Below are 26,247 nucleotides of genomic sequence, written 5' to 3'. Positions count from 1 at the left end.
AATATATGACAAGTTATTAACTCAGTTGAGCATCCCAGTCAGCTTCTAAGGCAGGTGTATTATTTTCCCTGTATAATGGCTGAGGAAACTGAGGCAAAGAAAAGTTAGACAATTCTGCCAGTTAACAGAGCTGGGATTGTGACTCCAGAGCCTTCTGTCTTCATCACTTCATCAGGCTAAGCTGCACTGATCACCTCTGATATTGACTAAGGAAGCCCTTTTCGGGTGTATAATTGTAGCTCTGTTTCACACTTTGAATCACAAGTCTTCAAATTGGAAGGAAACATGGGAAAGCATTAGGTCTGGCATCCTGCATCCAGGAAGGTAGGCCTTACATCCCCATTTCACAATTGAGACAACTGGGTTCTGATAGGTTGTAATAATCTGTGCAGAATCTACAATTGAGAAGTTGGAATGAACCCACACCCAAAATCCTCTTAGTCCAATGCTACAGATGCATTCACTGAATGACTGCAAGGTATAGGACTGTCATATCAATAGAACTCTTACTGGAAAAATTCAAGGAAAGAGTGAAGGGGAGTTTCTTTTATTTTTTTAGGTTTTTTAAAATTTATTTGAGAGACAGAGTGAGCAAGAGAGAGAGAGAGAGTACAGGAGCAGGGGCAAAGGGAGAGGGAGAAGAAGATTCTTCAGCTAGGCAGGGAGCCCGCTGCCGGGCCTGATCCCAGGACTCTGGGATCATGACCTGAGCTGAAGGCAGGTGCTTAACCAGCTAAGCAACCCAAGCGCCCTAAGGGGAATTTCTATCTAAGCAAAAGTTCACCTTATTTTAAATGTTTTAAGGATGTAGTCTATTATAACAGCAACAACAAGAACAATAGTCTATTACAAGGAATATAGCCTATTTTATATGTGAAAAAACTGAGATCTATAGAAAGGAAAGGATTTTCAAAATAGCAGAGCTATTAAAAAAAATCTACGATGAGAAACTAGACTCAAGTCCAGTACTTTCCAACACTGAAATTCTGTGATTTGGTATCAGTCAGGGTTCTGGCAGGAAACACGAGGCACTCTTAAATGGGGCCATGGAAGGGAGTTTAATGAAGGGATTGTTTGCAAAGATATGAGCAGGGATTCTAGATCCAACAAGGCTGGTGAAGCCCCCAAGACCCACAGGAGTGAAGTTCTCACTTCTGTAGCCATCATCACCGGAGAGGAAGAAAGCTATAGCCATACCTAAAACTGTCAGAGAGGGTTTCACAGCAGGGATACTGGCCCTTGGAAGAGGAAAGCAGCCACTACAACCCAACCTCCAGCCAGAAGGGATCCCAAAACATAAATACCATAACCCCTCTCTTCCTTGTCTCTGATCTGTTGGTGCTTCCCACTGGGCGGAGGGCAAGGAGTTGAGATAATATCCATAGAGGCCACTCTCCAAGCCCTAGAACAGCATGTAGAAGGATAGAGGGAGGCTCTGGAGGCCAACTGGAGCTGTTTTCCAGCTTCCATATATATGCTGGAAGCCAGGGCTTGGGGATCTACAGGACCAGTAACAGTTCCCAGAATCAGTCACACTACTCTTCTTGGAAGATTTGTTCCCAGTTTCATGATAGGCTGATAAATGTATGTTGATATTGAGTAGATAATTTTAGGATTAAAGAATTTAACTAGCTTTTTCATGAACGGCTTAGTATCAAGAAATCCCTAGCTACTCTACTCTAGGTGAGCACGAATACTTTTTCTTTAAAATATAAATGCTGTCAAGTCTGTGGCTGCTGTATCTCTATGTCTCCTTATTAGATAACTGAGTAATGCACTGTGTCTCTCTATGCCCCAGTTATGTTTTTATAAAGTAATCATTTTTCCCTATTCATTCAAAGGACATTATGGTGACTAAACGATTACTTACTAGATAATAATCAGGAACAAACGCAAGAGATAAAATATTAAACACTTGATTTTATGTGTTTGTATTTATTTACATGTTTTTATTTAAATTTGTTTCATAATATCTTCCCAGTAAATCTGAGCACCCCCATTCAATCAAAAAAAAATTGATTCACTAAATGAAAGCTTCATTCCAGTAGCTTTTGTTGTTGATTTGAGCAAACACAGGGGAGTGAATGCCACATAATAATTGTGGGGTTAGACGACTCCATCAGTAAACTGCCTTGTATAATTGCAAAACATAATTTCCTAACTTTCACTTCAGATTTTTGGTATCAAATACAGCCTAACATTTCAGCGTGTTTTCTTTTGCCCAGTAGCATATTGATCATGGAAAGTCTTAGATGTCTCTCTTGGAGAAGAAACATCAGCACTTGGCTGTTGGAGGATTTGTTTTCAAAAAGTGACTTAAACTGCTAACATGCTGTCAATTAAAAATACAACAGTAAACTCCGGGAAATTTTTTTAAATATTTAACCTTATGAGAATTACTCAACCTCATGCTAACTCTTTAGTGACTTTAGGTAAAAACTCTCACCTGGGCGTATAGTCAGGAAAATCTTTGGAGGAACAGAAGCGTAACTCATGAAAGTTTGTGAACTTATTTCGCAAACAGAAAACAAGGTCCTTTAAATTCATTATATGTATGAGCCCTAAAAATGTTACATTCAAATACTCAGATGTTATTTTTATTTATTTAACAAGCATCTAGTGCTTATTATGTGGCTGGTACAGTTCTAAGTGCTTTGCACAGTTTAACTCATTATAGCTTAAAATAGTTCTATAAGATAGACTCCCTTTATTATTCCCATTTTACAGAATAGGAAAATGAGGACTGAGAATCATTATCAGTAAGATGTGTGGGGGTGGGGGAAAAGGTTGACCCAGAAGTTGAGCTTCAGAATCTGTACTTCACCAGCTCTCCAGTTATGTTCAGTGTTCTGATTGGTTTTAGAGTTTGTTTGTTTGTTTTTTTCCCACTTATCTGCTCAGCATAGGACAAGTCTTGTGCAGCCCATATTGTCCAGAGAGATGGCGGTAGCCCCTTGAACGAGTTGTTTCCCCTCCCTGGACCTCCGTCTCACCATCTACAAATGAGAAGCCCAGACTGTGTCTCAAATTCTCCTTCCAGATCTAGCATTGCAGGAGCCAATAAGATGGCACTTCTTGTTCCTGGCTATGACAAATGGTAGATGTTTCAAAGCTAGCGTAAAGTGTCCTCCTTTTGTGGCACTTCACTATCTCTGGAAGCAGGAAGTGGGAAAAGTTAGAACTTCAACACTTAACCCAAATTGCATACCAGTCAGCACTACCATTTACTTGCTGTAAACTACGTGTTTTACTGATTTGGATACTTGTCCCTGGTGTTTTTATGGTCTTTTGTAGTTTTTAAAATTCTTTATCCTGATTATCTCACTTTATCCTCATTAAACTCATGAGAGAATGACAGATCACAAGGGTTATACTCTCCATTTAGCAAACTGAAAAATGGAGAGATTAAGTGGCTTGTCCGAAGTCACATAAGTATTTAATGACAAAGGGAAAGATGAGCATTCTTTTTCCTGGTCCATTATATATTTACCAAGAATCTTCATTAAACCAGGAATGAGTCTGAGTGTAAGAAAGACAGAGACAGGAGTCCCAGGACGGCTGTCTCCTGTTGGCAGGTTTAGTGGATTTCATTTCAACATGGCAGACATTTATGGAGCAATAATTGTTTTTAAAAGTAATAGCTCCAGGAACAGGGGAACGCATAAATCACTTCCTCTGAAGGCTGACCTTGTACTGAAATAAACAAATATGTATAGACATCACTCAGATACAATGAATACAGGTAAATGCTGTGAGAAGCAATATGAGGAAAGTGTTAGGGTTAAGAAGTTAAGGGTGATAACTCTGGGACTAGCCTATTTAGTTCAAATTCTGGTTCTGTGACCAACTAACTAGCTATAGAAAACTTAGGTGAGTCGTTTACCCTTTCTGAACTTCAATTTCTTCATCTGAAAGGTGGAAATATAATAGTAAATATTACATGTACTCCCTCAAGGAGTAAATAAGCATGTGAACTGTTTACAACAGTGGCCAATAAATGGTAGCTGCTGATGCTCTTATTCCATGAGGACAATGATGATCGCAATTAGAGCCACACAGAGAAGGGATTAAATCCCACCTACATTTCACAAGTAGGTAATATTTCTTCGGGGCCCTTTGGAGAATAATCATTTCACTAGAAGGAGAAGTAAGAAGAAGAAAGTTCTAGGTAGTTGAAAACATGAAGCCTTAAGACAGTCAGGAGGAGTAAGAAGTGGGGAAGAGGAGCCACCAGACAATGTGAACTGTGACCGGAGTCTGAAGGCACTACCAACACAAGGCGGGACTTTACTAATAAAAGGAGGCAATGAGGACTCATCCAAGCCTCTTATTTATTTATTTTTTATTTCAGCTTTATTGAGTTACAATTGACACATAAAATTGTAAGATATAGAATCAATCAAGTGCACAATGAGATGATTTGATAGTTGTATAGTTGTGAAAGGACTCCCCTCCTTTAGATAATTAACATGTACATCACCTCACATACATATTGTTCTTGTTTGTCTGTTTTTGCTTTTGGACAGAAGTCTCTTAGGAAACGTCAAGTGCACAATAAGTGTTATTAAATATAGTCAGCATATTTTACATTGGATGTTCAACACTGTTCATCTTCTAGCTGAAAGTTTGTACCCTCTCACCAAACTGTCCCTGTTTTCTCCACCACCAAGCACTGCTGGCAACCACTTTTCTACTCTGTTTCTATAATTTTGACTTTGTGTTTTCTAGATTTCACACATAAATGATATCATACAGTATTTGTCTTTGTCTGGCTTATCTCACTTAACATAATGCCCTTGTGCTATCACAAATGGTAGGATTTCTTTATTTTCCATGGCTGAATAATATTGTTATATCTTTATACCACATCTTCTTTATCCATTCAGCCATCGATGGGCACTCAGCTTGTTTCCATTTCTTGGCTATTTTAAATAATACTGCAATAAATACGGAGGTTCAGATATTGCTTCAATGTCCTGTTTGCATCTTTTTTTTTTTTATAGATACTCGGAAGTGGGGTTTTTGTATCAAAATGGAAGTGATTCTTTTTCTCGATTGGGTTTTCAGATGGCTAGAGCCAGCCAGTAGTCAAGGGAGTTGAACACAAGTCCAACTTCAGAAGGGTTGATGGTGAACTTGAAGCCAGGGAAAAAATTGGCAAAGGATCAAGAGCAACATTTGAAGACAAGATACGGAGTATCAAAACAATCAGCAAAAACTAGTTGGGTATTGGTTTCTAAATCAAGGAACCAACAAAGACTCAGGGTGATAAAATGACTCAAAAATAAATTAAAAAAATCAGAAAGCAAGTAAATTGTTGAGGGAGAAAAAACAAGAGGAAAATCAGTTGGAAAACTGTTTAAAAAGTCTATGTGACAAACAATATCAACAGTTAACTCTTATTGAGAACAACATTATTCTAAGCCTAAAGAATTATTGCAAACATTTTACTGCCAACCAGTGAGGAAGGCAAAAGTATAATCCCCACTTAGATGAGAGACTAAACAAGGAAATTAAATCACTAACCAAAGATCTCCCAATTACTGTTAAAGCAGAGCTTTGATCTGAAACAACATAATGCCAGAGCTTTAAGTCTTCACCACTAGACTTCTCTACCTACAAGAGAAAACAAAGGCCTAAATATAAGGCAATAGTGATAGAAGATGATGCTCATGGATTGGAAGAATTAATAGTGTTAAAATGCCCACATTACCCAAAGCAATCTAGAGATTCAATGTAATGCCTATCAAAATATCAACAGCATTTTTCACAAAACTAGAGCAAATAATCCTAAAACTTGTATGGAGCCACAAAAGACCCTGAATAGCCAAAGCGATCTGGAGACAAAAACAAAAGCAAAAACAAAAGCAAAAAACTGGAGATACCACAGTTCCAGATTTTAAGATATATTACAAAGTTGTAGTAGCTAAAAGAGTATGGTACTGGTACAAAAACAGACATAAAAATCAATGGGACAGAATAGAGGGCCCAGAATAGAGAACCTATGGCTGATGCTCTGACAGCAGCCCTAGCAACATTTTTCTAGATATGTCTCCTTAAGCAAGAGAAACAAAAGCAAAAGTAAACAATTGGGACCACATCAAGATAAAAAAGATTTTGCACAGTGAAGGAAGCCATCAACAAAACAAAAAGCCAGTTTACTGGATGGGAGAAGAGATTTGCAAATGATATATCCAATAAGGGGTTAATACCCAAAATATATAAAGAACTTAACAACTCAACACCAAAAAAACAAACAATCCAATTTAAAAGTGGGCAGAGGACCAGAATAGACATTTTCCCAAAGAAGACAGACAGATGACCAACAGACATGAAAAGATTCTTAACATCACTAATCATCAGGGAAATGCAAATCAAAACCACAATGAGTTATCACTTTCCATGGCTAAAATCAAAAAAGATAAGAAATTACATGTGTTGGCAAGGATGTGGAGAAAAAGGAACGCTTGTACACTATTGGTGGGAATGTAAATTGGTACAACCACTGTAGAAACCAGTATGGAGATTATGCAAAAAATTAAATATAGAGATACCATTTGATTAAATAATTTCACTACTGGATATTTGCTCAAAGAAAAAACAACCACTAATTCAAAAAGATATATGCACCCTTATGTTGATTGCAGCATTATTTACAATAGCTAAGATATGGAAGCAACATAAGAGTCCATTGTTAGATGAATATGTATATATATATATATGCATATATATGTATGTATTAATTTATGCAGTCATAAGAAAGGATGAGATCATGTCATTTTCAACAACATGGATGGACCTAGAGGGTATTATGCTAAGTGAAATAAGTTGGAGAAAGACAAATACTACATGTTTTCACTTGTGTGGAATCTAAAACAAATACTAATTCAAAGGGAAATATGTAACCCAATGTTTATAGCAGCATTATCTACAATAACCAAAGTATGGAAATAGCACAAGTGTCCATTGACTGATGAATAGATAAAGAAGAGGTGATTATATATATATAATCTAACTTAACAGGTGAATAAACAAGCGGAAAGCAGAATCAGACCTGTAAATACAGAGAACAAACTGATGATTGCCAGATGGGAGGGAGGGGCGAGGAAAGGCAAAATGGGTTCAGGGGAACGGGGAACACAGGCTTCCAGTTATGCAATGATGTGATGAATAAGTCACAGAAATAAAAGGCATAGGGAATATAGTCAATGATACTGTAGTAGGGTTGTATGTGGCAGGTGGTAGCTACACTTGTGGTGAACACAGCGTAACGTATAAATTTGTCAAATCACTGTGCTCTACCCCTGAAACTAATGTAACACTGTGTATCTACTCCACTCAAATAAGAAAAATTAATAAAAATTAGTGGTGGAAGGGAGAGGATAGATTTTAGACACATGGTGAAGACAAAATTGGACACATTGGGAAACAGTTGGCAGTATTGAATTAAGATAGAAAAGGGACAAAGTGATTCTACCAAAAAGACAATGGTGGCATTAAGCAAGATAAGGAACAGAGAAGGTCACGAAAGTAGGTGAAAATGATAGTTTTATTTTAGACAAGTTGGCTTAAAGTGTCTGAACACAAGCCATTCTTGAAACAAGCTTTATTAAATGGTGCATCTTTTTTTTTTTTTTTCCAGGTTACTTATATGATGAAATCTTTGCCTCCCCCATGATTTTTCTACTATTTGCTTACTGTTAATTTGGGCCAAAGGGGTAGAATGATAACTACTTAAGTTATGTAGAAGTTTAAATAAACAAAATCCTTCTCTATTTTTTCTCTTACTAATAATTTTATGATTGGTTACTCATGCAGTTTCTAATAGGAGTCATAAATAACTATTTTCCATTAGCATTGAGCTAAGAAGTAATATTTGGGCTAAACATGAATCTAGTCAGTGCTGGTTTCTGCTGGTTTCCTTTAAAAACTGAAATGGGAGCCTAACGCTTCAAGCAGACTCAATTTTACACTCCACCAGGTCTATAAAATACAGAACATTGGCTACCTTATCTGCTTAGGTTGCAGGTTAAAGTTTAACTTTCTTACTTTCAAATTGCCTTCTTGCCAGGGTCTACAGAGCAGCAATTGCGATAGGCAGAAGTTCTTTGCAGAAAAGACTTTGGGTAGAAAAACAATTCCACGGTACATGGTCGTGTTCTCTGAATCTGCCTGAAGGTAGGCATATTCTCCAGTGAGCATTCCTGGAGGTAATAACATCACGTTTAGTTTATCTCAGTGACAGTGCAAAATTAATGAATACTTTAGGTTAGCAGAGGGTAGAAAGGTCAGTAGCAAAATCATCATAATAGCAGAGAGCATGCAAGTAGATTCCTATGATGCACCTTAGGCTATCCAGTCTTTACATGCATTATTCCATTTAATCTGTAGTTATTGTTCATTCAGTAAGAGATAGAGTTACTTTTCTCTGTTGGCATTTACTCCCTTAGTGGCATCACTGAGTTTCAGGGTCTTATTTGTGATTTATATGACGATGACTCTGCCATTTACATCTTTAGCCCAGACCATGATTCTCAACTCCAGGCTCCCATATATCCATCCGGTCAGCTGACAACTCCATTTGGATGTCCAATTAGTGACTCTTCCATTAGAATTAAGGTCTATGTGAGCAAAGATTTTGTTGTTGTTGTTCATTCTAGTGTCCATAGAGCCTTGAACAGTGCCTGGCTTATAATAAGCACTCAATAGATAATTGAAAGAATGAATGAATGAATGATGAGCTGCTTCTAGTATCCAGAACCATGCTAGGCACTGATGGTAACAAGATAATTGAGATAGATCTCTGGTCTCCAGATGTTCACATCACAGAAGAAATGACAGATATTCAATCAGGTCAATGATACATAAAGCAGTCAGAGCAGACAATAGACAACTAGGCATGCTGGATGGAAGTCTGAGGAGACTTGTCTCTGCAAAGCCCTGTCTGCATTGAGATAAGCCTTAAAGAGAATAAAGAGAGAAAGTTGAGGAAGAAAGGCAGATCTATGTAGAAGGAGATGGTGCAAACAAAAGGACTAAAGTTGACACTGCAGTCTTTGTTCGGAGAACAGCAAATTGTCCAAGATATGATGTCATATGGTGTGTGGGAGGAAATGACAAGCAGTAAAGCTAGGTTATTGTTTCAAATTCCAGTCCAAAAAATAGTCCTTCTTCCTTTGTCCGTGCCAAAGTGGAAGAGTATAAAAGGTCTATTTTAAGTGCTTTCTACCCATTATTTCATTTCAACCTCTCAACAACACTTTGTAGTAAGTCCTATTATTATTCGCCTTTATGGATGAAGAAACTGAGGCATAGAGAGACTAAACACCTTGTCCAAGGTCACAGAGCTAACAAGAGCCAGCAAATGGATTCAGATTCACGAAGTATAATAACAGAGCCCTCACTCCTGAAGCTTCTAGAACAATGCCTCACTAGTAAGTTTGCAGTAGTTATGGATATTATAAGTGCTGCCCTTTATTGATTAATTACTGCATGTCAGTATAGCATTCAAACAATTTCTCAAAACAACTTTATGAAATTGATATGAGTATTATTCCTAGTTTATAGACTTTAAAATTGGGGTTTAGGGAGGTCAAACACATCATCCAGTATCAGAATTGAGAAATAGACCGAGGAGAAAAAAACTGGAGCAACTGAATAATTTGCTAGAATGAGTACTCCCAGGCACTTTTCTTCTTATTGTAAGGGTGGCAATAGGTGTCACCATAATTAATACTAATATTACTACAAATAACAACAATATTATGATTGTTCACTATGTCACAGTCACACGTACCAGCTCATTTTATGTCCAGAGTCATTCTATAATATTATATCAGGTTAGATTTTACTCTCATCTTTATGGCATTGGACATCCGGCAGAACTAAGTCATAGATAGTCTTACTAACTTATCCTAGTCACACGTAAATGTCCAGCTGACATTTGAACTAAGCAATCTAACTTTCTCTGAAGCAAGAAACTAGCTTAAACCTAGAAAGAAGATAACAAAACCTAGATCACTGCTCGGTTTTCCTAATGCCCTTTTAAATAAAGCCATGACAGGGATGCCTCGCTGGCTCAGTCGGAAGAGCATGTGACTCTTGATCTTGGGGTCATGAGTCATTGGGAGTAGAGATTACATTTTTAAATAAATAAATTTTAAATATGGCCATGACAGATAAATGTTTTCTGGCAAAACATTTACTGGCATCCCTGATATTAGCCCCAAAATATCCCCCTGATAAGCCACCAAAAATTTATTACTAAACTTACCCAAACTTTTTCTTATTCCCTACATAATAGATTCCAGCTATTTACTGTCTACTTGCTAAAGCAACACACTACCCAGTAACATCTTATGAATCAAACATTATACTTTATATAAATAAAATTTCTATCCGTCTGGCTAATATCCACTAATGAATGTTAACTAGACTTATTGTGGTGATCATTTTGCAAAATATCCAAATGTCAAATCATTATGTTGTATAGCTAAAACTAGAATAATGTTATATATCAGTTATATCTAAATAAATAAACCATAAATACATAAAATGTCCATGTTTATTCTTCTACATTAGGCTTTAAATTAACATCTTAAAAATATATCACCTGCATTTTATCTTCTAAAACGAAGAGAACAAAGCCTGTTCCTAATGACCCAGATCAAAACTTGGTCATTGACCACTTTGTTGTATCATTTGCCCTAATAGGGCTCATGTGCCTTTTCAACTTTATGTTCCCTCCTCTGTCCTCGGGCAATCAGCTGTCACTTCTAGACATTAGAGTCAGTACATTTAGGTTTAAGTCATCACTCATAGCTTCCTGTTTCTATGTCCTTCATAAGTTACATTACTTCCAACCCCGATTTCCTCATCCATAAAAGCAGGGTGAGAATATTTGCACATAGGGTAATTGTGAGGTTTAGCTGTAATAACAAAAGTGAAAAGAATTCTGTTTACTACAAGGTGTCAGCTGTCCAATGTTAGGCATTACTACTGTGACTCATGGGCTTCTTTTAGTTTGTACCCCTTCTTTCCCACCCCCAGGTGCTTCCAAAGTGGAGTGGGAAGCTTATTAAAACTGTGGGTATAGTAAGCATGGGGACACTCTTATTGAGATAGGACATCGTGACAGGCATTTGGCAAAGCGCTCTACTAGGAGTCAGGAAGAGCCCGGTCTGCGCCCAGATCTGCTGCTGTGTGCGCCATGGACTTTGACTTACAACCGCTAGTATTAAGGCTTTATACTTGAATATAAATTTACAAAGTGAAGGGGCTGGATTCAAAACCACATTCAATTCTAGGGTAACTCTATTTTCTGCCTAGAGCCCTTTTGCCACTCAATTCCTGATTCTAGGTTGGATGTGTGATTTCCAGATAAGTGGAGCACCATCCTCCTTCCTCTTCTATGGTAGGCAGAACAACAGAATAGTTAATGACGTGAATCCTGCAACCAGAGTATCCAGACCACGGGCAAGTTACTTCATCTTTCTGGGCTAGTGTCTTCATCTGTAGAACATAATTTAGTATCCAAAGTGTGCTGATGGGGATTTTATGAGTTAATATAAGTAAAGCGCTTACACAGAGCAAATGCTATAAAAAGTGGTTTGTTATTATTATTTGATTTTAAAGACAAACTAAAGAAAGTCTATCAAACTTGAGGAGAAACTCTGTTGTTAGGGCAGTTTTAATTTAGTGAGCTATAATGGGCTATCTTTCTTTACCTCTCTCCATGTTTTGCCATTTTTAAAATTTTCTCTTCGGGGCGCCTGGGTGGCTCAGTTGGTTAAGTGACTGCCTTCATCTCAGGTCATGATCCTGGAGTCCCGGGATCGAGTCCCGCATCCGGCTCCCTGCTCAGCAGGGAGTCTGCTTCTCTCTCTGACCCTCTTCCCTCTCGTGCTCTCTATCTCTCATTCTCTCTCTCTCAAATAAAATAAATAAAATCTTTTTAAAAAAATAAATAAATAAATAAAATTTTCTCTTTGATTGTATTCCCTCTTAGCTGCTGACTTTTCCTGACTAGACTTATCAATCTTTTGGGTCTATCTTGATGTGTAAGTTCCATCATATTCCTTGTTTCCTTCTTACCAAACCCCAACATTTCTATTATAGATTTTCTCTCTGTGTATAATGACTTGCAATATAATTTTTATGTTGCTCACTTACCAAAAAGCAAGTAAGACCCTACCGGCTATGAAATAATAGCTCCTATCATAAGGAGTCACACATGATGTGCTCCGGTAGTAATATGGCTAACACTAATAACAAGCATTCCAATTAGGTGATTATATTTTAAAATCTAAGCTTGCATGAAGAGTTATTATTTATGTTTGTAAATAAGGTAGAGATGATCCATTCATGAGTGCCACGAGAAATAGCTCCAGCAATCGTCCCCCGAGTAGTTATATTTTCTAGGTGATTGAATCCAGTCATGAAATTGCAAAGTAATTCAAGTTCTCCTCGAATGGAAATTTCAATGTCATTGCCAACAACCACCTCTAACAAAAGATGTTCAAAATAATTGGCCATTTGCAAAATACTTTTCATTTTCCATGTGATATATGAATATTAAATAGAATAAAGTACTAATTATAAAGGGCCTTTTTGGTCCTAACATAATTTCAGGACCAGAACTGAAGACACACCTGTCTGATTAAGAAAAATTGGGGGGTTCTCGTTGTTTAGGGTGGTCTGGGATGTGCTAGGACTCCCGCAGTGTTTTGGACGGATTGATTGCTTTCTACTCGTGGGCTGTGCTCCATCAGCTTGGAGTTAATTGCTCATGTACTCTCTATGTGCACCTGAAAATAGTTCCTGGTGGGTGGAAAGGTGAATGGCTGTGAACACAGCAAGAGTCAGGAGGGCTCCCAGGCCTTTGGATTCTTGAGATAAAGTATTTAAATTTGGCAAAGTTTAAACAGTTGCTTACCGTGCTTGTCCCAGGTTTGAACTCTCCACTGAGAGAAGTCAAATGATTGAACAGAAAATAGACAGGTTTGTGTCAGTTCCCAGCAACCCCACTTATCAGCTGTGTGAACTTAAGCAAATTCCTTAATTCTGAAAATCAGTGTCCTCGACTGATTATAATGCCAACTGCTCTGAGGACAGTGAGGGTTGGAGCCAAGGAATGGAAGGCTCTGTATATATGGTATTCTCTCAATGCCTGTACAAGTTTTCAAAGTAGGCAGAAAGAGAGGAAAGAAATTGCATCAGTAGCATATACAATAGCTTTTGAAGTCTTTACCTAGACAGCTTGATCTTTGTCCTACTGGGTCAGACATGAACGTTAACCAAACAGTAGCATCTACTCCTTATTCTAGACATTCTCACGAGTTGTTTTCAATGGTTATAGTCAAGAAGCTTCCAGTGGTGTTTAGTGTAAATCTAGAACCTGGAGCAAAATTCACCAAACAACCCTCCAATACCAATACCAAAGCCACTGGACAAAGCTTCTAAAATCAGATGCAGCCTATCATTAGGAGGTAATCATCCTCATCATGATTTTATTCCCACACTGATTAAGTCACTATTAAACCAATTTAATAAAGCATAAACACTAGGAATAAAGACTCAAAAGATATTTTTATAAATGAGATAAAGCAATATAAGTCAAGCCAGCTGAATCTTTGGCTAGGCAAATCAATTTCAGCTCCAATAGAATTTTAAAATAATAGTGTTTATGATCTTTTATAATGAAAAATGGATACACTATGTAAAGAAGGGTCACGTTGTATTGCAAAATGGATCTCACGTAGATACATCCATTATGTTTGGGAGGCTTATAGTAGTTATTCGCTGACTTCACATGTTTTTACTGAGCATATTTAGTGTGCCAAACGAGCACACTACTGTCAAACTGATGCGGCCAGGGGTCCGGCCAGTCCTGGGTGGAACAAGGCAGCAGCCTCCCGGTGTCCCATGCTATGATGAAGCAAGGACTCCTCTCTGAGTACCCAGCCTGGGTTCTAAACCAAATTTCCAAGTGGAGGGACATTATTTATAAAATGGTTTTATTTCAGCATCACAGGCCTTGTTGACAAACACTTGCTTTAGGAAGGCAGACCTCACACTCATATTTGTTTGTAAAGCAAGATGTTCTATAGTTATGTTCTGGAGGGTATTGTTTAACCTTGGATAGAGTCAAATTGGCATAATTATAAGTTGGGCTGTAATAAACTTCTTCTGTAGAAGACAAGTTGTGAGAAAAAGGAGAAAGATGCCTATTTTTAAACCTCATTCTGTTGTTCCCAGGTGATTTGAACTCTTAACTTCTAGCCCAGCTGTGTCATGGCCTGAGGGGACTGTTTACTCAGACATAGGACAACCTTGGCCCTGAGAGAGTTAAATCTAAGAAACAAATAACAAAGAGACAGCTGGGAAGCTCAAGAGTGTCTGGGTTTGGGAATTAGTTGTCTGATTAAAATTAAATCTGTTAGAGGATACATGAATTAAAACGTTATTTGTATTCAGCTTGTCTTGGGATGCAAAAGTCGTACTGAATTAGCAACTCAGCAAGATGCCTGCAGAGTTAAATCGTGGCAGAGGCCTGGAGATGATTCAGGTGGCCAGGGTCCCACCTGGTCCTTGTTTTAATCTTAGACACACGTTTCTTGATGGTAAAATGTATAAAAGCCCACAGTCTTTTTGTTTTTTCCAGCTCTGAGATAGCATCCCTTCCACACCTTGTTCTATTTGTTTCTAAATCAGCACAGCATCGACTGCCACCACGGTGATCTCTCCAAGGCACCCAGGCATGGTTCCCCTAAGGCATTGGGGGTTCAGTGGCAGCCTAAAATCTTTTTTCCCCTAGAATTTTGGACTAACATATATATTATTTTAGACTAATACATATATATATCTATATATAGATCTAGATCTAGATCTAGATCTACATAGATATAGATATATAAAATCTTTTTTCCCCTAGGATTTTGGACTTATATAGAGAGATTTTGGATATATATATATATATATATATATATTTCCAACTCTTAAAATAGCATATTGACTGAGCTCATGATCTTTGGTGTTAAAAAACCAGGGATCAAATCCCAGTTCTGTCCCTTACTTGCTATGTGACCTTGAGTAGATTATTAAGTTCTGTGAGTCCCAGTTATTCCTTGTAAAATAAGGGCAATAATAGGTCTCTCACAGCATTTTTGTCAGTATTAGAATGAGATAATACCCAGCCAGGCTTAGAGCAAAAGCTCTCTATACAGTGGTGATTTTTATTAACAATCCCAGCAGAATGCTTAAAAAATTGGACTTTAGGGTGCTAAAGACACCAGTGTGCCTCATTACTAACTAGCCATTTGAGCTTGAACAAGCTGCTTAGACTTTCCAAACCTCTGTTGTCTCATCCCTAAGATGGGGATGAAAATCCCTCTCTTGAACAGTGTCGTAAAGATAAAATGATATAATGGGCTTGCCCACTGTCCAGTGTTCACTGGGCAAATTCTGTGAGTAACAAGACTTGCTTTTATGAGTAGTGTGTGTCATTTGAATATAGGTGGATGTATCTATTTACTAGGGCTACCAAAACAAAATGCCACTGACTAGATGGTTTGAAGAGCAAATTTATTTTCTCACGGTTCTGGAAGCCCAAAATCAAGATGTCTGCAGAGCTGGTTTCTATTGACATCTCTCCCACTGGCTTGCAATGGCTGCTTCCTTGCTGTGCTTTACATGGCCTTTCCCCTCCGTGTGTGTATCTCTCTCTCTTCCTATAAAGAAACCAGTTATATTGGATTAAGGTCCCTATGACCTAATTTAATGTTAATTAACTCCTTAAAAGCCATATCTCCACATATAGCCATACCGGAGGTTAGGCCCTCAACATACAAATTTTAAGGTGATACAATTCCACCCATGATCATGTCAGAAGTCAGACTGTAGGAGATTAAGGAGGAAGCAGGAGTTAGAAAATGGACCTAGTGGATCTAGTCAACTTTTCTGAGACATTTGACAATGCAGAAAAGGAGAGGAGATAAATGTTATTTTTATCATTCTTATTTCTGTTGGTGTTGAGAGAGAATGTGACAAAGTAGAAAGAACATAAGATTTGGCATCAGAGACTTGGGTGTGAATCCTATCTCTATCTTTCTCCTATGTGACATCTCGTCACTCATGTCTTCACCTCTATAACACCGAGTATCACATGTGTAAAAAAGAAAAAAAAAAAAGGACAGTTATACCTCATTGCAGAGTTACTGTGAGGACCTAGAATTATATCAGTACAGCACCTAGCCTATCTGCTAGAATACAACAAAGGCTCAATAAATGTTAAGCACTGTATTAAAATCCCCCCAAGGGTGACCTGGGTGGCTCAGTCAGTTAATCATCTGCCTTTGGCTCAGGTCATGATCCCAGGGTCCCGGATGGAGCCCCGAGCTGGGCTCCCTGCTCAGCGAGGAGCCTGCTTCTCCCTCTGCCCCTCCCCCTCCCCATGCTTGCTCTCTCTCTCTCTCAAATAAATAAATAAAAATCTTTAAGATAAAATAAAATAAAATCCCCCTAAATGCATGCTCCTAAAAGGTGGTTGAGTCAACTCGTGGATTTCAAGTCCTGTGCAGAATCACGTTGTGCTCTCCAGAGTTTGCCTCCAGGAATCAGTCTTGATTGGATTAGGTGGTGTTGCTTTTTTTTACTGTCTGCTGGTGATTGCTGATGATTTCAGGTTTTTAGAGCCTATCAGCCTCCTAGAAATAGAAACAGCCCTTTGGCAGGCAGGAGTCATTAGGAAGTAAGGTACTAGTCAGCTGGGAAAACAAGAGTCCACAGATGCTTCAAGTATGGTGCTTTGAATATTGTGCGTGCTGCTCATCCTATCACACATTTAATTCAATTACACTGACCCTCCAGCTCTGGGTCTTTTGTCTCCGTCTCAGCCTCAGCAAGTCTGTGACAGCTGGAGGAAGAAAAGTGTGTTGGTGGTGTGGCTCCGATTGCTGTGTGGTTACAAAGGCCAAAGAATGAATGCGCTGTTTTGTTTCTTTCCAGCGGAAGGGTCACTGGGTCTAGAGAAGGTTGTGCTATGATTGAAAGACTACTCAGAAAATCTGATTAAAATTTCCTCTGCTTTTGCTTTTGCTGTGTTTCTCAGAACAAGGCGTGGAGAACACAGTGATTCCAAAGAAGGCATTTAAGGTCTACCAACGGTCCACAAGCCTCAGTTTCAGAATAATTTTCTAGAGGGTTGCTAAGGCTCAAGGGGTTCCAGGGGAATGGAAACTTTAGTAGCAACATCATTTGTTTGCTGATTCATCCCTTCATCCATTAATTAATTCATTCATACACTAAATAATTCTTGAGTGACTATGGGGTACAAGAATCTGTTAGGTCCAGAGGATATACATATCCGTAAGACACTGCCCATGTCTTCAAGGAACTCACAATGGAGAAGGCAGGCGTGAACAGTTGGTAATGTTATGTTTTGCATGCTTCATGAGAGGTAGGTAGGGTGTGAGAGCTCTGTCCAGGGAGCTACCAGTTCTGCATGGTGGAGCAATCTGGAAAGGCTTCGAAGAGGAGGCAGTAATATTTAAATTAGATCATAAGAGATATATACATTTCAGCAGGTGGAAAGAAGAAAGAGGAACATTTTAAGCTGAGGGAATTATATTGTAATCGACTCGAAAGAAGCTTACGTGAAGGTATTTTTCAAGAAAGCAGAGTCTTTCTATCTGGTATTATCTATTTACATCAGGTCTGTTCCAGGGCATTTATTTCTGCATTGGCAACTACAATAACAACAGCATAGTCCAGTTCATTGGATCAACAGCAGTCTTAGGGAGTACCTCCTCCCTAAGCTCAGGACCTATTGAGTAGAATCAACCCATTCTACTCAAATGTTCCAGTGAATGAAGGAAAAAATTGAAGGAGCCCCATTTGGGCTTTTTTGATTTTCCCCGTAAAGCCCAACCTGAGGTCAATTTGTGAATGCCTAGCTGCCATTTCCCCAGCCACCTGTAGGCCTCTACACACCCTTCAGGTGCATATCTTGCTTACTTTCACATCAATTTTATGCTTGTCAGATTGAGTTTATTATTGGCCTTCCCATCTTCTCATGTCCCTTTTATTATTCTTATCCATCCATCACTATCCTGCAGCTTTTCCACCTCACTGTTTCAAAATAAACTATTACAATATGAAAAGTACAGAACAAATGTCTGCTTTTATCCCCTTTTCCCCATTTTGACAAACCCAACAATTCTAAGTACTTGTTTCATTGCCATTATTGGTCTTTTGTAAATTTGAGGGCAGTCATTAGGACACCCCAGGATTAGGGTTCGGTGGAAACTTCTTTATCCCTCCTCTGTGAGAGCTCTGGACCATCACTGCACTTAGTGAGACAGGGAAGGGAATAGGTACAGGTGTCAGTGAAAGGCAGCACTGAGTATCAGAATGATGTGACTTTTGGCAACGATAACTGTATTTCCAACTGACACATAAGACATGGAATTGGAACACCCTGGGTGCAGAGTTGATGAGAAAAAGCTCTTCTCCTGAGCTTCACTTACCTGAGTTGGAAATCTATAGCTAAGAGGACAGAATATAATGGAGGTTAGCAAGCCATGGCTTCAGGGCTGGGCCTGGATGCTTCTATTCCTGTTGAGTTCTTTAGCCAAGGTGTGGATTGGCTGATGGCAAGAAGAATGTCTTAGGCCTCCATTAGGCCCCACTGCAAAAAAGCTGAAATTAATCAAGGATCCTACACTTTGAGACCTGAGCACCCAGATCCTAATATATTCCAACACCTCCCAACTAGTGTTCTACAAGACCCTAGGGCAAATATGTATGGGTTACCAGATGTGACTCGTGGGGAGAAAGGGTTCTTTGGACAAATACACTTTGGGGTCAATTGGGTTAAACAAAGTTGAACAGAATTGTTTGTTGCAGATCCTCTGGAAACCTTTAATTTCCACTGTTTTGGTCCCAAACTATGTTAGCATTTACAGCATTTCCCAGATTTTTATTCTTTTTACATAGAGCATCTTTGAGAAATTATAGTGTAAATATAATTCACAAAAGAAAGTACAATGTTTTAGAATTTGTAGCTATAGACTCCGTTGGCTACAGAGTAGGGTCTAGCCAGAAGTTTCCTCAGGCCCAGTCCATCCAGTGTGCACCCATGAACACTGAGTTTATACCAGTCAAATCAGCAGCTGATTACTCACTTCAGCACCTGACCTGACTACTTTTTTTATAGTCCCAGGCCAGATATTTGATTTCAGTGGAATCCTCAGAGAGTATTAGCAGAGTCCTACCTCCCAGTTGTGTGATACATAGGGTAATACTGATTGTCATTAAACTGAAATTCCATTTTTCTAACCCATACTTGGTATATGTACACCAATTCCAGGTTTTAAGGTTATTGGTGATTTTGTGCACTCTTCAAACTGTATTATAGAAATGCTAAATTGTAATATCTAATCAGAGTTTGGGGGAAAAAGATTATGTGGAATTGTCTTAGCTTAGTTATGTAAACTCTGGGAAATGTAAAGACTACTTTAGGCGGTATCAGAATCCTTCCTCTGGAAAAATCGCAGACATCCAGTAAACGTTTCACTGTTTTCCTGTGTTGTTGTGTATAAGCACCTGGGACTGTTCTTCAGCCTCTTTTTGGTTCTCCTCCACAGACAGTGTGGAAGATGAACTGGAGATGGCCACCGTCCGGCATCGGCCTGAGGCTCTGGAACTTCTGGAAGCCCAGAGCAAATTTACCAAGAAGGAACTCCAGATTCTTTACAGAGGATTTAAGAATGTAAGAACTTCCTTTTTGACTTTACCTTCACACTCTTCTCAGCAGAGCATTGAGAAGTGAGAAGGAAGGAGGGAAAACATATGATTCTGTGAGAGCCCCATCATATGTATGTTTCATATGGATCTTTCCTAGATGTGAATATTGTCAATATCCATTTAGACTTTGAGTCACTTTGGCACACCAATGCTCATACAATGTGGGTGGACATTAAATAAGGATAAGTATAGAAAAAGGCATACTCAATTCGGTTCTTGGTATGTTTTGTTTGGTTGGTTGGTTTTGGCTGTAATGACATCATTTCAATAAGCTTCAAGTCTCACTTCGTTATTGAACGATAGTCTTATGTTTGACTTGAATCTTGACTATAGATTAAGGCCCGTCAAGGAACACCATTCCTGACATTGGAGAAGAGTCACTATAATTTTCTAAATAAACATGCTACCGGTGCCTCTAGACCGTAAGTGTCTGTAGGTAGTCCTTGCGTCTGGTTCTTTGTGATTCAGGTGCACCTCCTTTCTGAGGGAATCATCTTCAAAAGGAGTGATAGTTTATGCATACCAGAAGGTGAGGGTGAGAGACAATGAGTGACCCAAACAATTGATAAGGGACACATTCTTGTTGGATACTTGGTATATGTTTAATATTAAGCTAGATTTGGTAGGTTATTCAAAAGCTAGAGAAGATATTCAAGGAGCTTCTGGTTTATATAGGGAGAGAAGACTTGTCATGAATTTATTTGGAAGCAATTCATCCCTGGGGCACCTGGCTGGCTCACTAGGTAGAGCATGCGACTTGGTCTCAAGGTTGTGATTTCAAGCCCCACATTGGGTGTGGAGTCTACTTTGCCAAAAAAAAAAAAAAAAAGGCATTGCATCCTTAATGATTGTGAATCAAATGGCATACATGGGCCAAGATGTATTATGTTCTCACACATATATAAACCATAGTAGCTACACTATAGGTACCCCTTGAGATCCAAATTAAATTGCATTGATCCCTCCTCAAGTCTTCCCCCTAACAGCCCCATTCCATGGTCTGTAGACTCTATAGTGTCCAAAGAGTTCTGCTAATTCCAGCCTCTTCAAATCTGACCATCTCAATTGCTACCTCAGTGCAACCTCATGCAGACCAAATGACAAACTCTGCCTCTCCCACAGTATGCACATAAAAGTTTACTCAGAGAATGTGGACTTTTCAGACCACTTTTATAGGGTTCCATTATGCATATTGCACACAACCTTCCACCATCTCTGACTCCATGGGGTCTCTCTCCACCCCATTTCTGCTCTCACCACTCTCCTTGCCTGGGCTTTCTAAATTTTTCTCTCCCCATTACTACTCTGAAACCTGGTTCTCTGCTAACACCCAGGCCTTTGTGGGGGTAGACGGGGTGGGAAGAGGGGAGATGGCATGCAGAAAGGCACTTGCTCCACACAGACAAAACTCTCATTTAAAAGGAGTCTTGATGTGCAGTCTATCAAGATAACATGTATAAATAAACATGCATGAAGAGAAAGGGGCTTTGGAAGTGAGGCTAGAGAATTATTAGTTATGTCTATGCTGCACAGTATGCAGAGAGAGCAAACACTTCCCGAAAAACAGCTGGAATGACCACTGACAGCAGCAATCAGATACAAAATGGTTGTCAAATAAAGGAGAATTTCATCCAACCTCTCAGCATCCCTGCTACGTTATCGCTCCACTGCCGTGACTGAAGGTCTCTCCATTTGGGGTCAGGCCGCTTTGTGTACCATTTGTTGTAAATTGAAGTCATGATTACTGCCGTCGTTAACCTCCAGAGGCAGCATCTGTGCAGGTCAGTCTTCTCCAAGTGGCACTTCACAGAAATTGCCTAGACTCTGACGTCTGCATTTGTTTATTTTTGTCTTTTATTTTCTTTCATTCTTATTGCTCTCTTTTATTTTCGTCTTTGCTTACTTGTCCTGTTTTCTTCCTCTTCTCCTCTCCTTTTCCAGGCCCCTTCGCTTTCATTTTCCTACCCTTCTGATCCTTGCTCTTTTCTTCCTCCTGTGCTCTCTCCCTCCTCCCTCCCTCCTCTGTCTCTTCTCCTTATCAATTCTTGTCTCTTTTCTTTCACTTCCCTCCCTTTCCTTTCTCTTTCTCTTTTTCTCTCTGAATCAATTTTTCTGTCCCCCAATCCTGTGCCATGAGATCAATGTCCATCAGACCTGAGTGTGCCCAAAGCATATTCACATACTCCTTTACATGAAAGAAGTCCACAGTTTGCTCAGAAAATATTAATTGATGTCTCTGATAACTCAAACACAACCGTTCATTTGTGGTTATATCCCCCTAGTCAAATGTCCAACTCTAATAAATATACCCTGCATTATATCAAGAGAGGTATGAAAGCAGGGCAGTGACACTCATGTTTAACAGGATGGCAGCAATCTGAGCCAGCTGAGCGTCAGAGAAAGCAAACCAACTACTCTTGGTTTCCTGAACAACAATTATCTCAAGTTCTTAAGATCAAAAATCATTTCCATGGAACCAACTGGGTTATTTATTTTTAATGAAACCTTTTAAAACTCCCTATATTTTTATTAAAAGGATAAACTGATTACCAACATCTTAAGATAGTCACACTGATACAAAGAAACTCACCATGGCAAATCACCCCTGTTTGTAAAGATTGCCAGAGCCCCCAATCTTTTCTCAGTACCTTATCCCTGATAGCATTTCCTCATATCCAACGCAGATTATTAATAAAAATGGGGAATGGGAGAAAGATACGATGGTAAGAGAAAATTTCTCAGCCTGTCAGTCTGTTTTTACCTACTGAGTAACCTCCACATTTTTATTTCTCTTACCACCTACTGAACTGAGTTTCCAAAAGTAGGCAGCTGATAGAAATGCAGAATATAGCATAGGGTTTCTCCATCTTTAGTGTGCCTTGGAATCAACTGAAGGCTTTATAAAACCCAGATTGCTGGGCCCCAGCCTCAAAGATTATGATTTAATAGGTTGGAGATTGGGGTGAAGAATTTGCATTTCTCATAATTTTCCAGGTGATGCTAATGCTGCTGGTCTCGGGATCACACTTTAAGAATCACTGTGAAGATATCATAAGCTTTGGGTCACTCAGACTCAGGTCCATCAGGTCCGTATCTTACTTGTTTAGCCAGCTCTCTCTGAATCAGTGGCCTATGTCTCCTTATCTCTATAAATTGGGATATTGATACCTACATTGCCTGATTTTTGGTGTTTTTTTTTTTGGCTGAGTTTTGTCTGTTTTTGAGAAATTAAGATAATAAACATGAAGTTCAATAAAAAGGAGTTATAATAGTAAATCTCCAAATAGTCAAACCTAGTTTTGTGTTCCGTTGAAGTGGCCAGTCATGGTTGGCCTTCAGACTCCCCCACAGTGTTTTGGGTTTTGAGCTATGTACCTGTGTATTAGAAAGGATGCTGAAACCTACAAGGTATTCTCTACATGTCAGCAGTCTCAAACTTAACTGCATGTTGCAACCATGCCAAGACCTTTAAAAATTAAAAATAAGTTGGTACCATGCTTGGTGATTCTGATGTAATTGTTCTGGGAAGAAGCAATCCTGAGTATTAGGATTTATAAAGCTCTCCAGGTAATTATAATATGCAGCTAAGATTGACAACCAATGAACTAGATGCATAAAATTCTAGTCATAAGGTGCTTCTGTCACAAAAAGAGTTGACCTAATTGTGATGAGTCCCATAGTCTTGAATACCAATGGTTAGACTGGCTACTTTGGAACCTTGTGAGGTCTTTGGTGGGTTTCCACCCCTTGGGGAGATGTGTGTGTAGGTGGGCAACAAGTCTTAACCTCTGATGATTCTGACTCAGTTAAATCTGAAGTGATGCTCAATAATTTTTTTTCTAAACTTCTTAATTAAAAAAAAAAAAATCTCACTTAATAGATAGCTAACAGAAAGCCACATTTGGTAACCACTGACCCGGCAGGTCAGATAAGTATCCATATACATGATTCATAAACTTGATTTGCTGTTCTCTTTCAAAATCAAGCATAACTTCAGTTCAATTTTAGGTGATCATGAATGGTCTTCTGAGGCATTAAGTTTTAATATGGCTATGCCTCTTTGACATTTACTTTCATTAGTTAATAATTTACAGCATATCCTTCCCATTGTTTAAGGTAGGACGTGAAAGTTACAAGAAGTTAGATCTATTTGCTTTGGACACCTGGTGCCTTCCTGTCCCAAATCCTTCCCTGCTTCTTTTTCTTTCACTACTTTGAATTATAATAGATCAAAGTAATAATTAGATTCAAATATATCTTTAAGGTGTCATTTTAATGCTTGGTAATGCCCTTCTTCCCTAAAAATGCTAAGTGTTAATATCCTTTCTACCTAAAAATGAAGGATGTCTGTATTGGTTTTTTAATTGTGTGTAACAAATTATCACATTTTTAGTGGCTTAAAAAACACTCATTCATCATGTCACAGTTTTGAGGGTCAGGAGTCCAGAAGCAACTTAACTGGGGCTGCATTTCTTTCTGGATCCTGGGATCCTCTTCCCAGCACACATGGTTGTTGGCTGAATTCATGTCCCTGTGTTATATTTCTGAGATCCCCACTCTCTTGCTGGCTGTCATCCTGGGGCCACTAATCTCCTGGAGCCTGCCTGTAGTCCCTTGCCCATCCATGGCCTTCTCACAGAATCTCTGATAATGTGTAGCTCACTTCTTCAAAGTCAGCAAGGGAGAATCTCTCTAGTCTGCTAAGGCAGAGTCTTATATAATGTAATATAGTCACGGGCACGACATCTCATCCTACCACCTCTGTATATCCCAACACTCAAAGCGAGATTAAAAAGAATGTGACTTACTAGGAGTCACCATAGGGTGTGTCCATCACAGCAGTGTTCCTAAGGAGACAGCACCCCAGAAGCCAGCAACTGAGGCAGCTAAATTAAATCTGAAGTCACATCTGAAGCATGGCTAATCCCTGTCCTCAGTGTTGTACCTAAAATCCAGACCTCTCCTTGGGGATTTTGCCAATAGTAGCACAAAACTTTTCCTTGATTTCTGCAAGAGGTTTAATGTGGCCAAAGGAACGAGCAGGAGATGAAAGTTTTTTTATGGGTTTTTTTCCTACACCACTTGAAGAGTTTGAGAACTCGCTGCATCTTTAAAAATAGATGAGGGGAAGTGAGGATGAAATTATAGGGGTCTACATTTTTTACAAAGTACCTTTATATAAAAGGCACTAAATCCCACTTATGGTACGGCAGGAGAGAGGAGTTTAGCACATGCTTTAAAAAGAGCGGGATGTGGTGTTTAGGATAGAGAAATAAGCTGCTAATTGCATAAGGCAATTGCTCTTTTATCATGAGCCCTTAGAGTTATTCTTGAGGCTTTAGAGCCTGATTGTGTAACCTTCGGTAAATCACTTCATCCTTGGCAGCTTCTGTCTCCCTGTCAACAAATTAGGGATTAAGATCTTCTCTTCCAATCATGAAGGGGGTTGGGTAATAATTGGTTTTGTTCTGCTCTTGAAAGACTCAGAAGATCTTCCTTAAGTGCAAAGTATTACTCATGTACTTTAAAATCAAGGTATAAGAACAGAGTTAAAATATTATTTTCTATGCCCCAGCAGAATTTTCTGTCAGACTTCTAGGAAGCAGGGTTTTCTGAGAAGTTTGTCTACAGGTCTCAGCAGATAAACATGGCTGCCCTTCTGACTTCCAAATACTGGCATGATACAAGTGCTTTACTGGGTTCAAACCTTTCAGCTGACACGTTTTCTACCTTGAGCAGGTGGTTTAAATTCTCAGGACATTAAATTCTCCTCTTCTTTATTTGTGTGTTTTTTTTTTTTTAACTAACTAAGCATCATGTTAAATTTTTGAAATCATGTGGGGGGCATAAATTGAAATACTTAAGTGTCTCATCTACAATCAACTCCTCATTCCACCTCACTGGAGATAAGTATGCTTAACTTTCTTCTTTACTCTCCTAGGTATTTTTTTGAATAGGGATTCTTTTGACACAACTGGGTTTGTTAATACATGTATCCTACAGACTATTTTTACGTAACAATGAGCAATTTGTGAATATTTAATTTTATTTTCAGCTAACCATTAAACACACGTTGGTCAGGAGTTCCCTGTTTGGGGACATTTTGAGCCTGACCTGGTAAATGGTCTAGTGGGTTAGCACACCAGTTCTCAGTCTCCTCTTTGATTGCTTGGGAATCCCCATAGGGGAGACAGTAGTTTCTGCACTGCCTTTCTACCCTACCCCTGCTCCAGAGAGGGATTTACTTTTTAAGGGCTATGCCACCACTTCACCACACCAGTATCCACAACTGCCCCTCTCCCCAGCAAAAAGAGAGAAAGAAAAAAAAATAAAAGTGGACTAAAGGACATTATTTCTGTTTAACCTATGAGTTTCCTAAAGACCATGGCCTGAGCCTGATTCATCTTGATAATCTCTACTCCTAATTCCAAATGTGTGGCCCGT

General features: G+C 38.9%; 1 protein-coding gene across 7 annotated transcripts in view; it reads left to right on the top strand.

The window, feature by feature from the left end:
• The window catches only part of KCNIP4 (potassium voltage-gated channel interacting protein 4), a 1,107,330-nt gene that overhangs the window by 981,615 nt on the left and 99,468 nt on the right, over positions 1-26,247 (top strand). For all 7 annotated transcript variants that reach the window (XM_027600590.1, XM_027600587.2, XM_027600589.2 and 4 more), the window contains one exon: positions 19,644-19,768. In XM_027600590.1, coding sequence (XP_027456391.1) covers positions 19,644-19,768 — 125 coding nt within the window. The remainder of the gene's footprint in view (positions 1-19,643; positions 19,769-26,247) is intronic.

This window comes from Zalophus californianus, chromosome 2, assembly GCF_009762305.2.
Source record: "Zalophus californianus isolate mZalCal1 chromosome 2, mZalCal1.pri.v2, whole genome shotgun sequence".
Classification (NCBI taxonomy): domain Eukaryota; kingdom Metazoa; phylum Chordata; class Mammalia; order Carnivora; family Otariidae; genus Zalophus; species Zalophus californianus.
The sequence above is the reverse complement of the archived record's forward strand: the minus strand, read 5'-3'. Positions and strand labels throughout refer to the sequence as shown.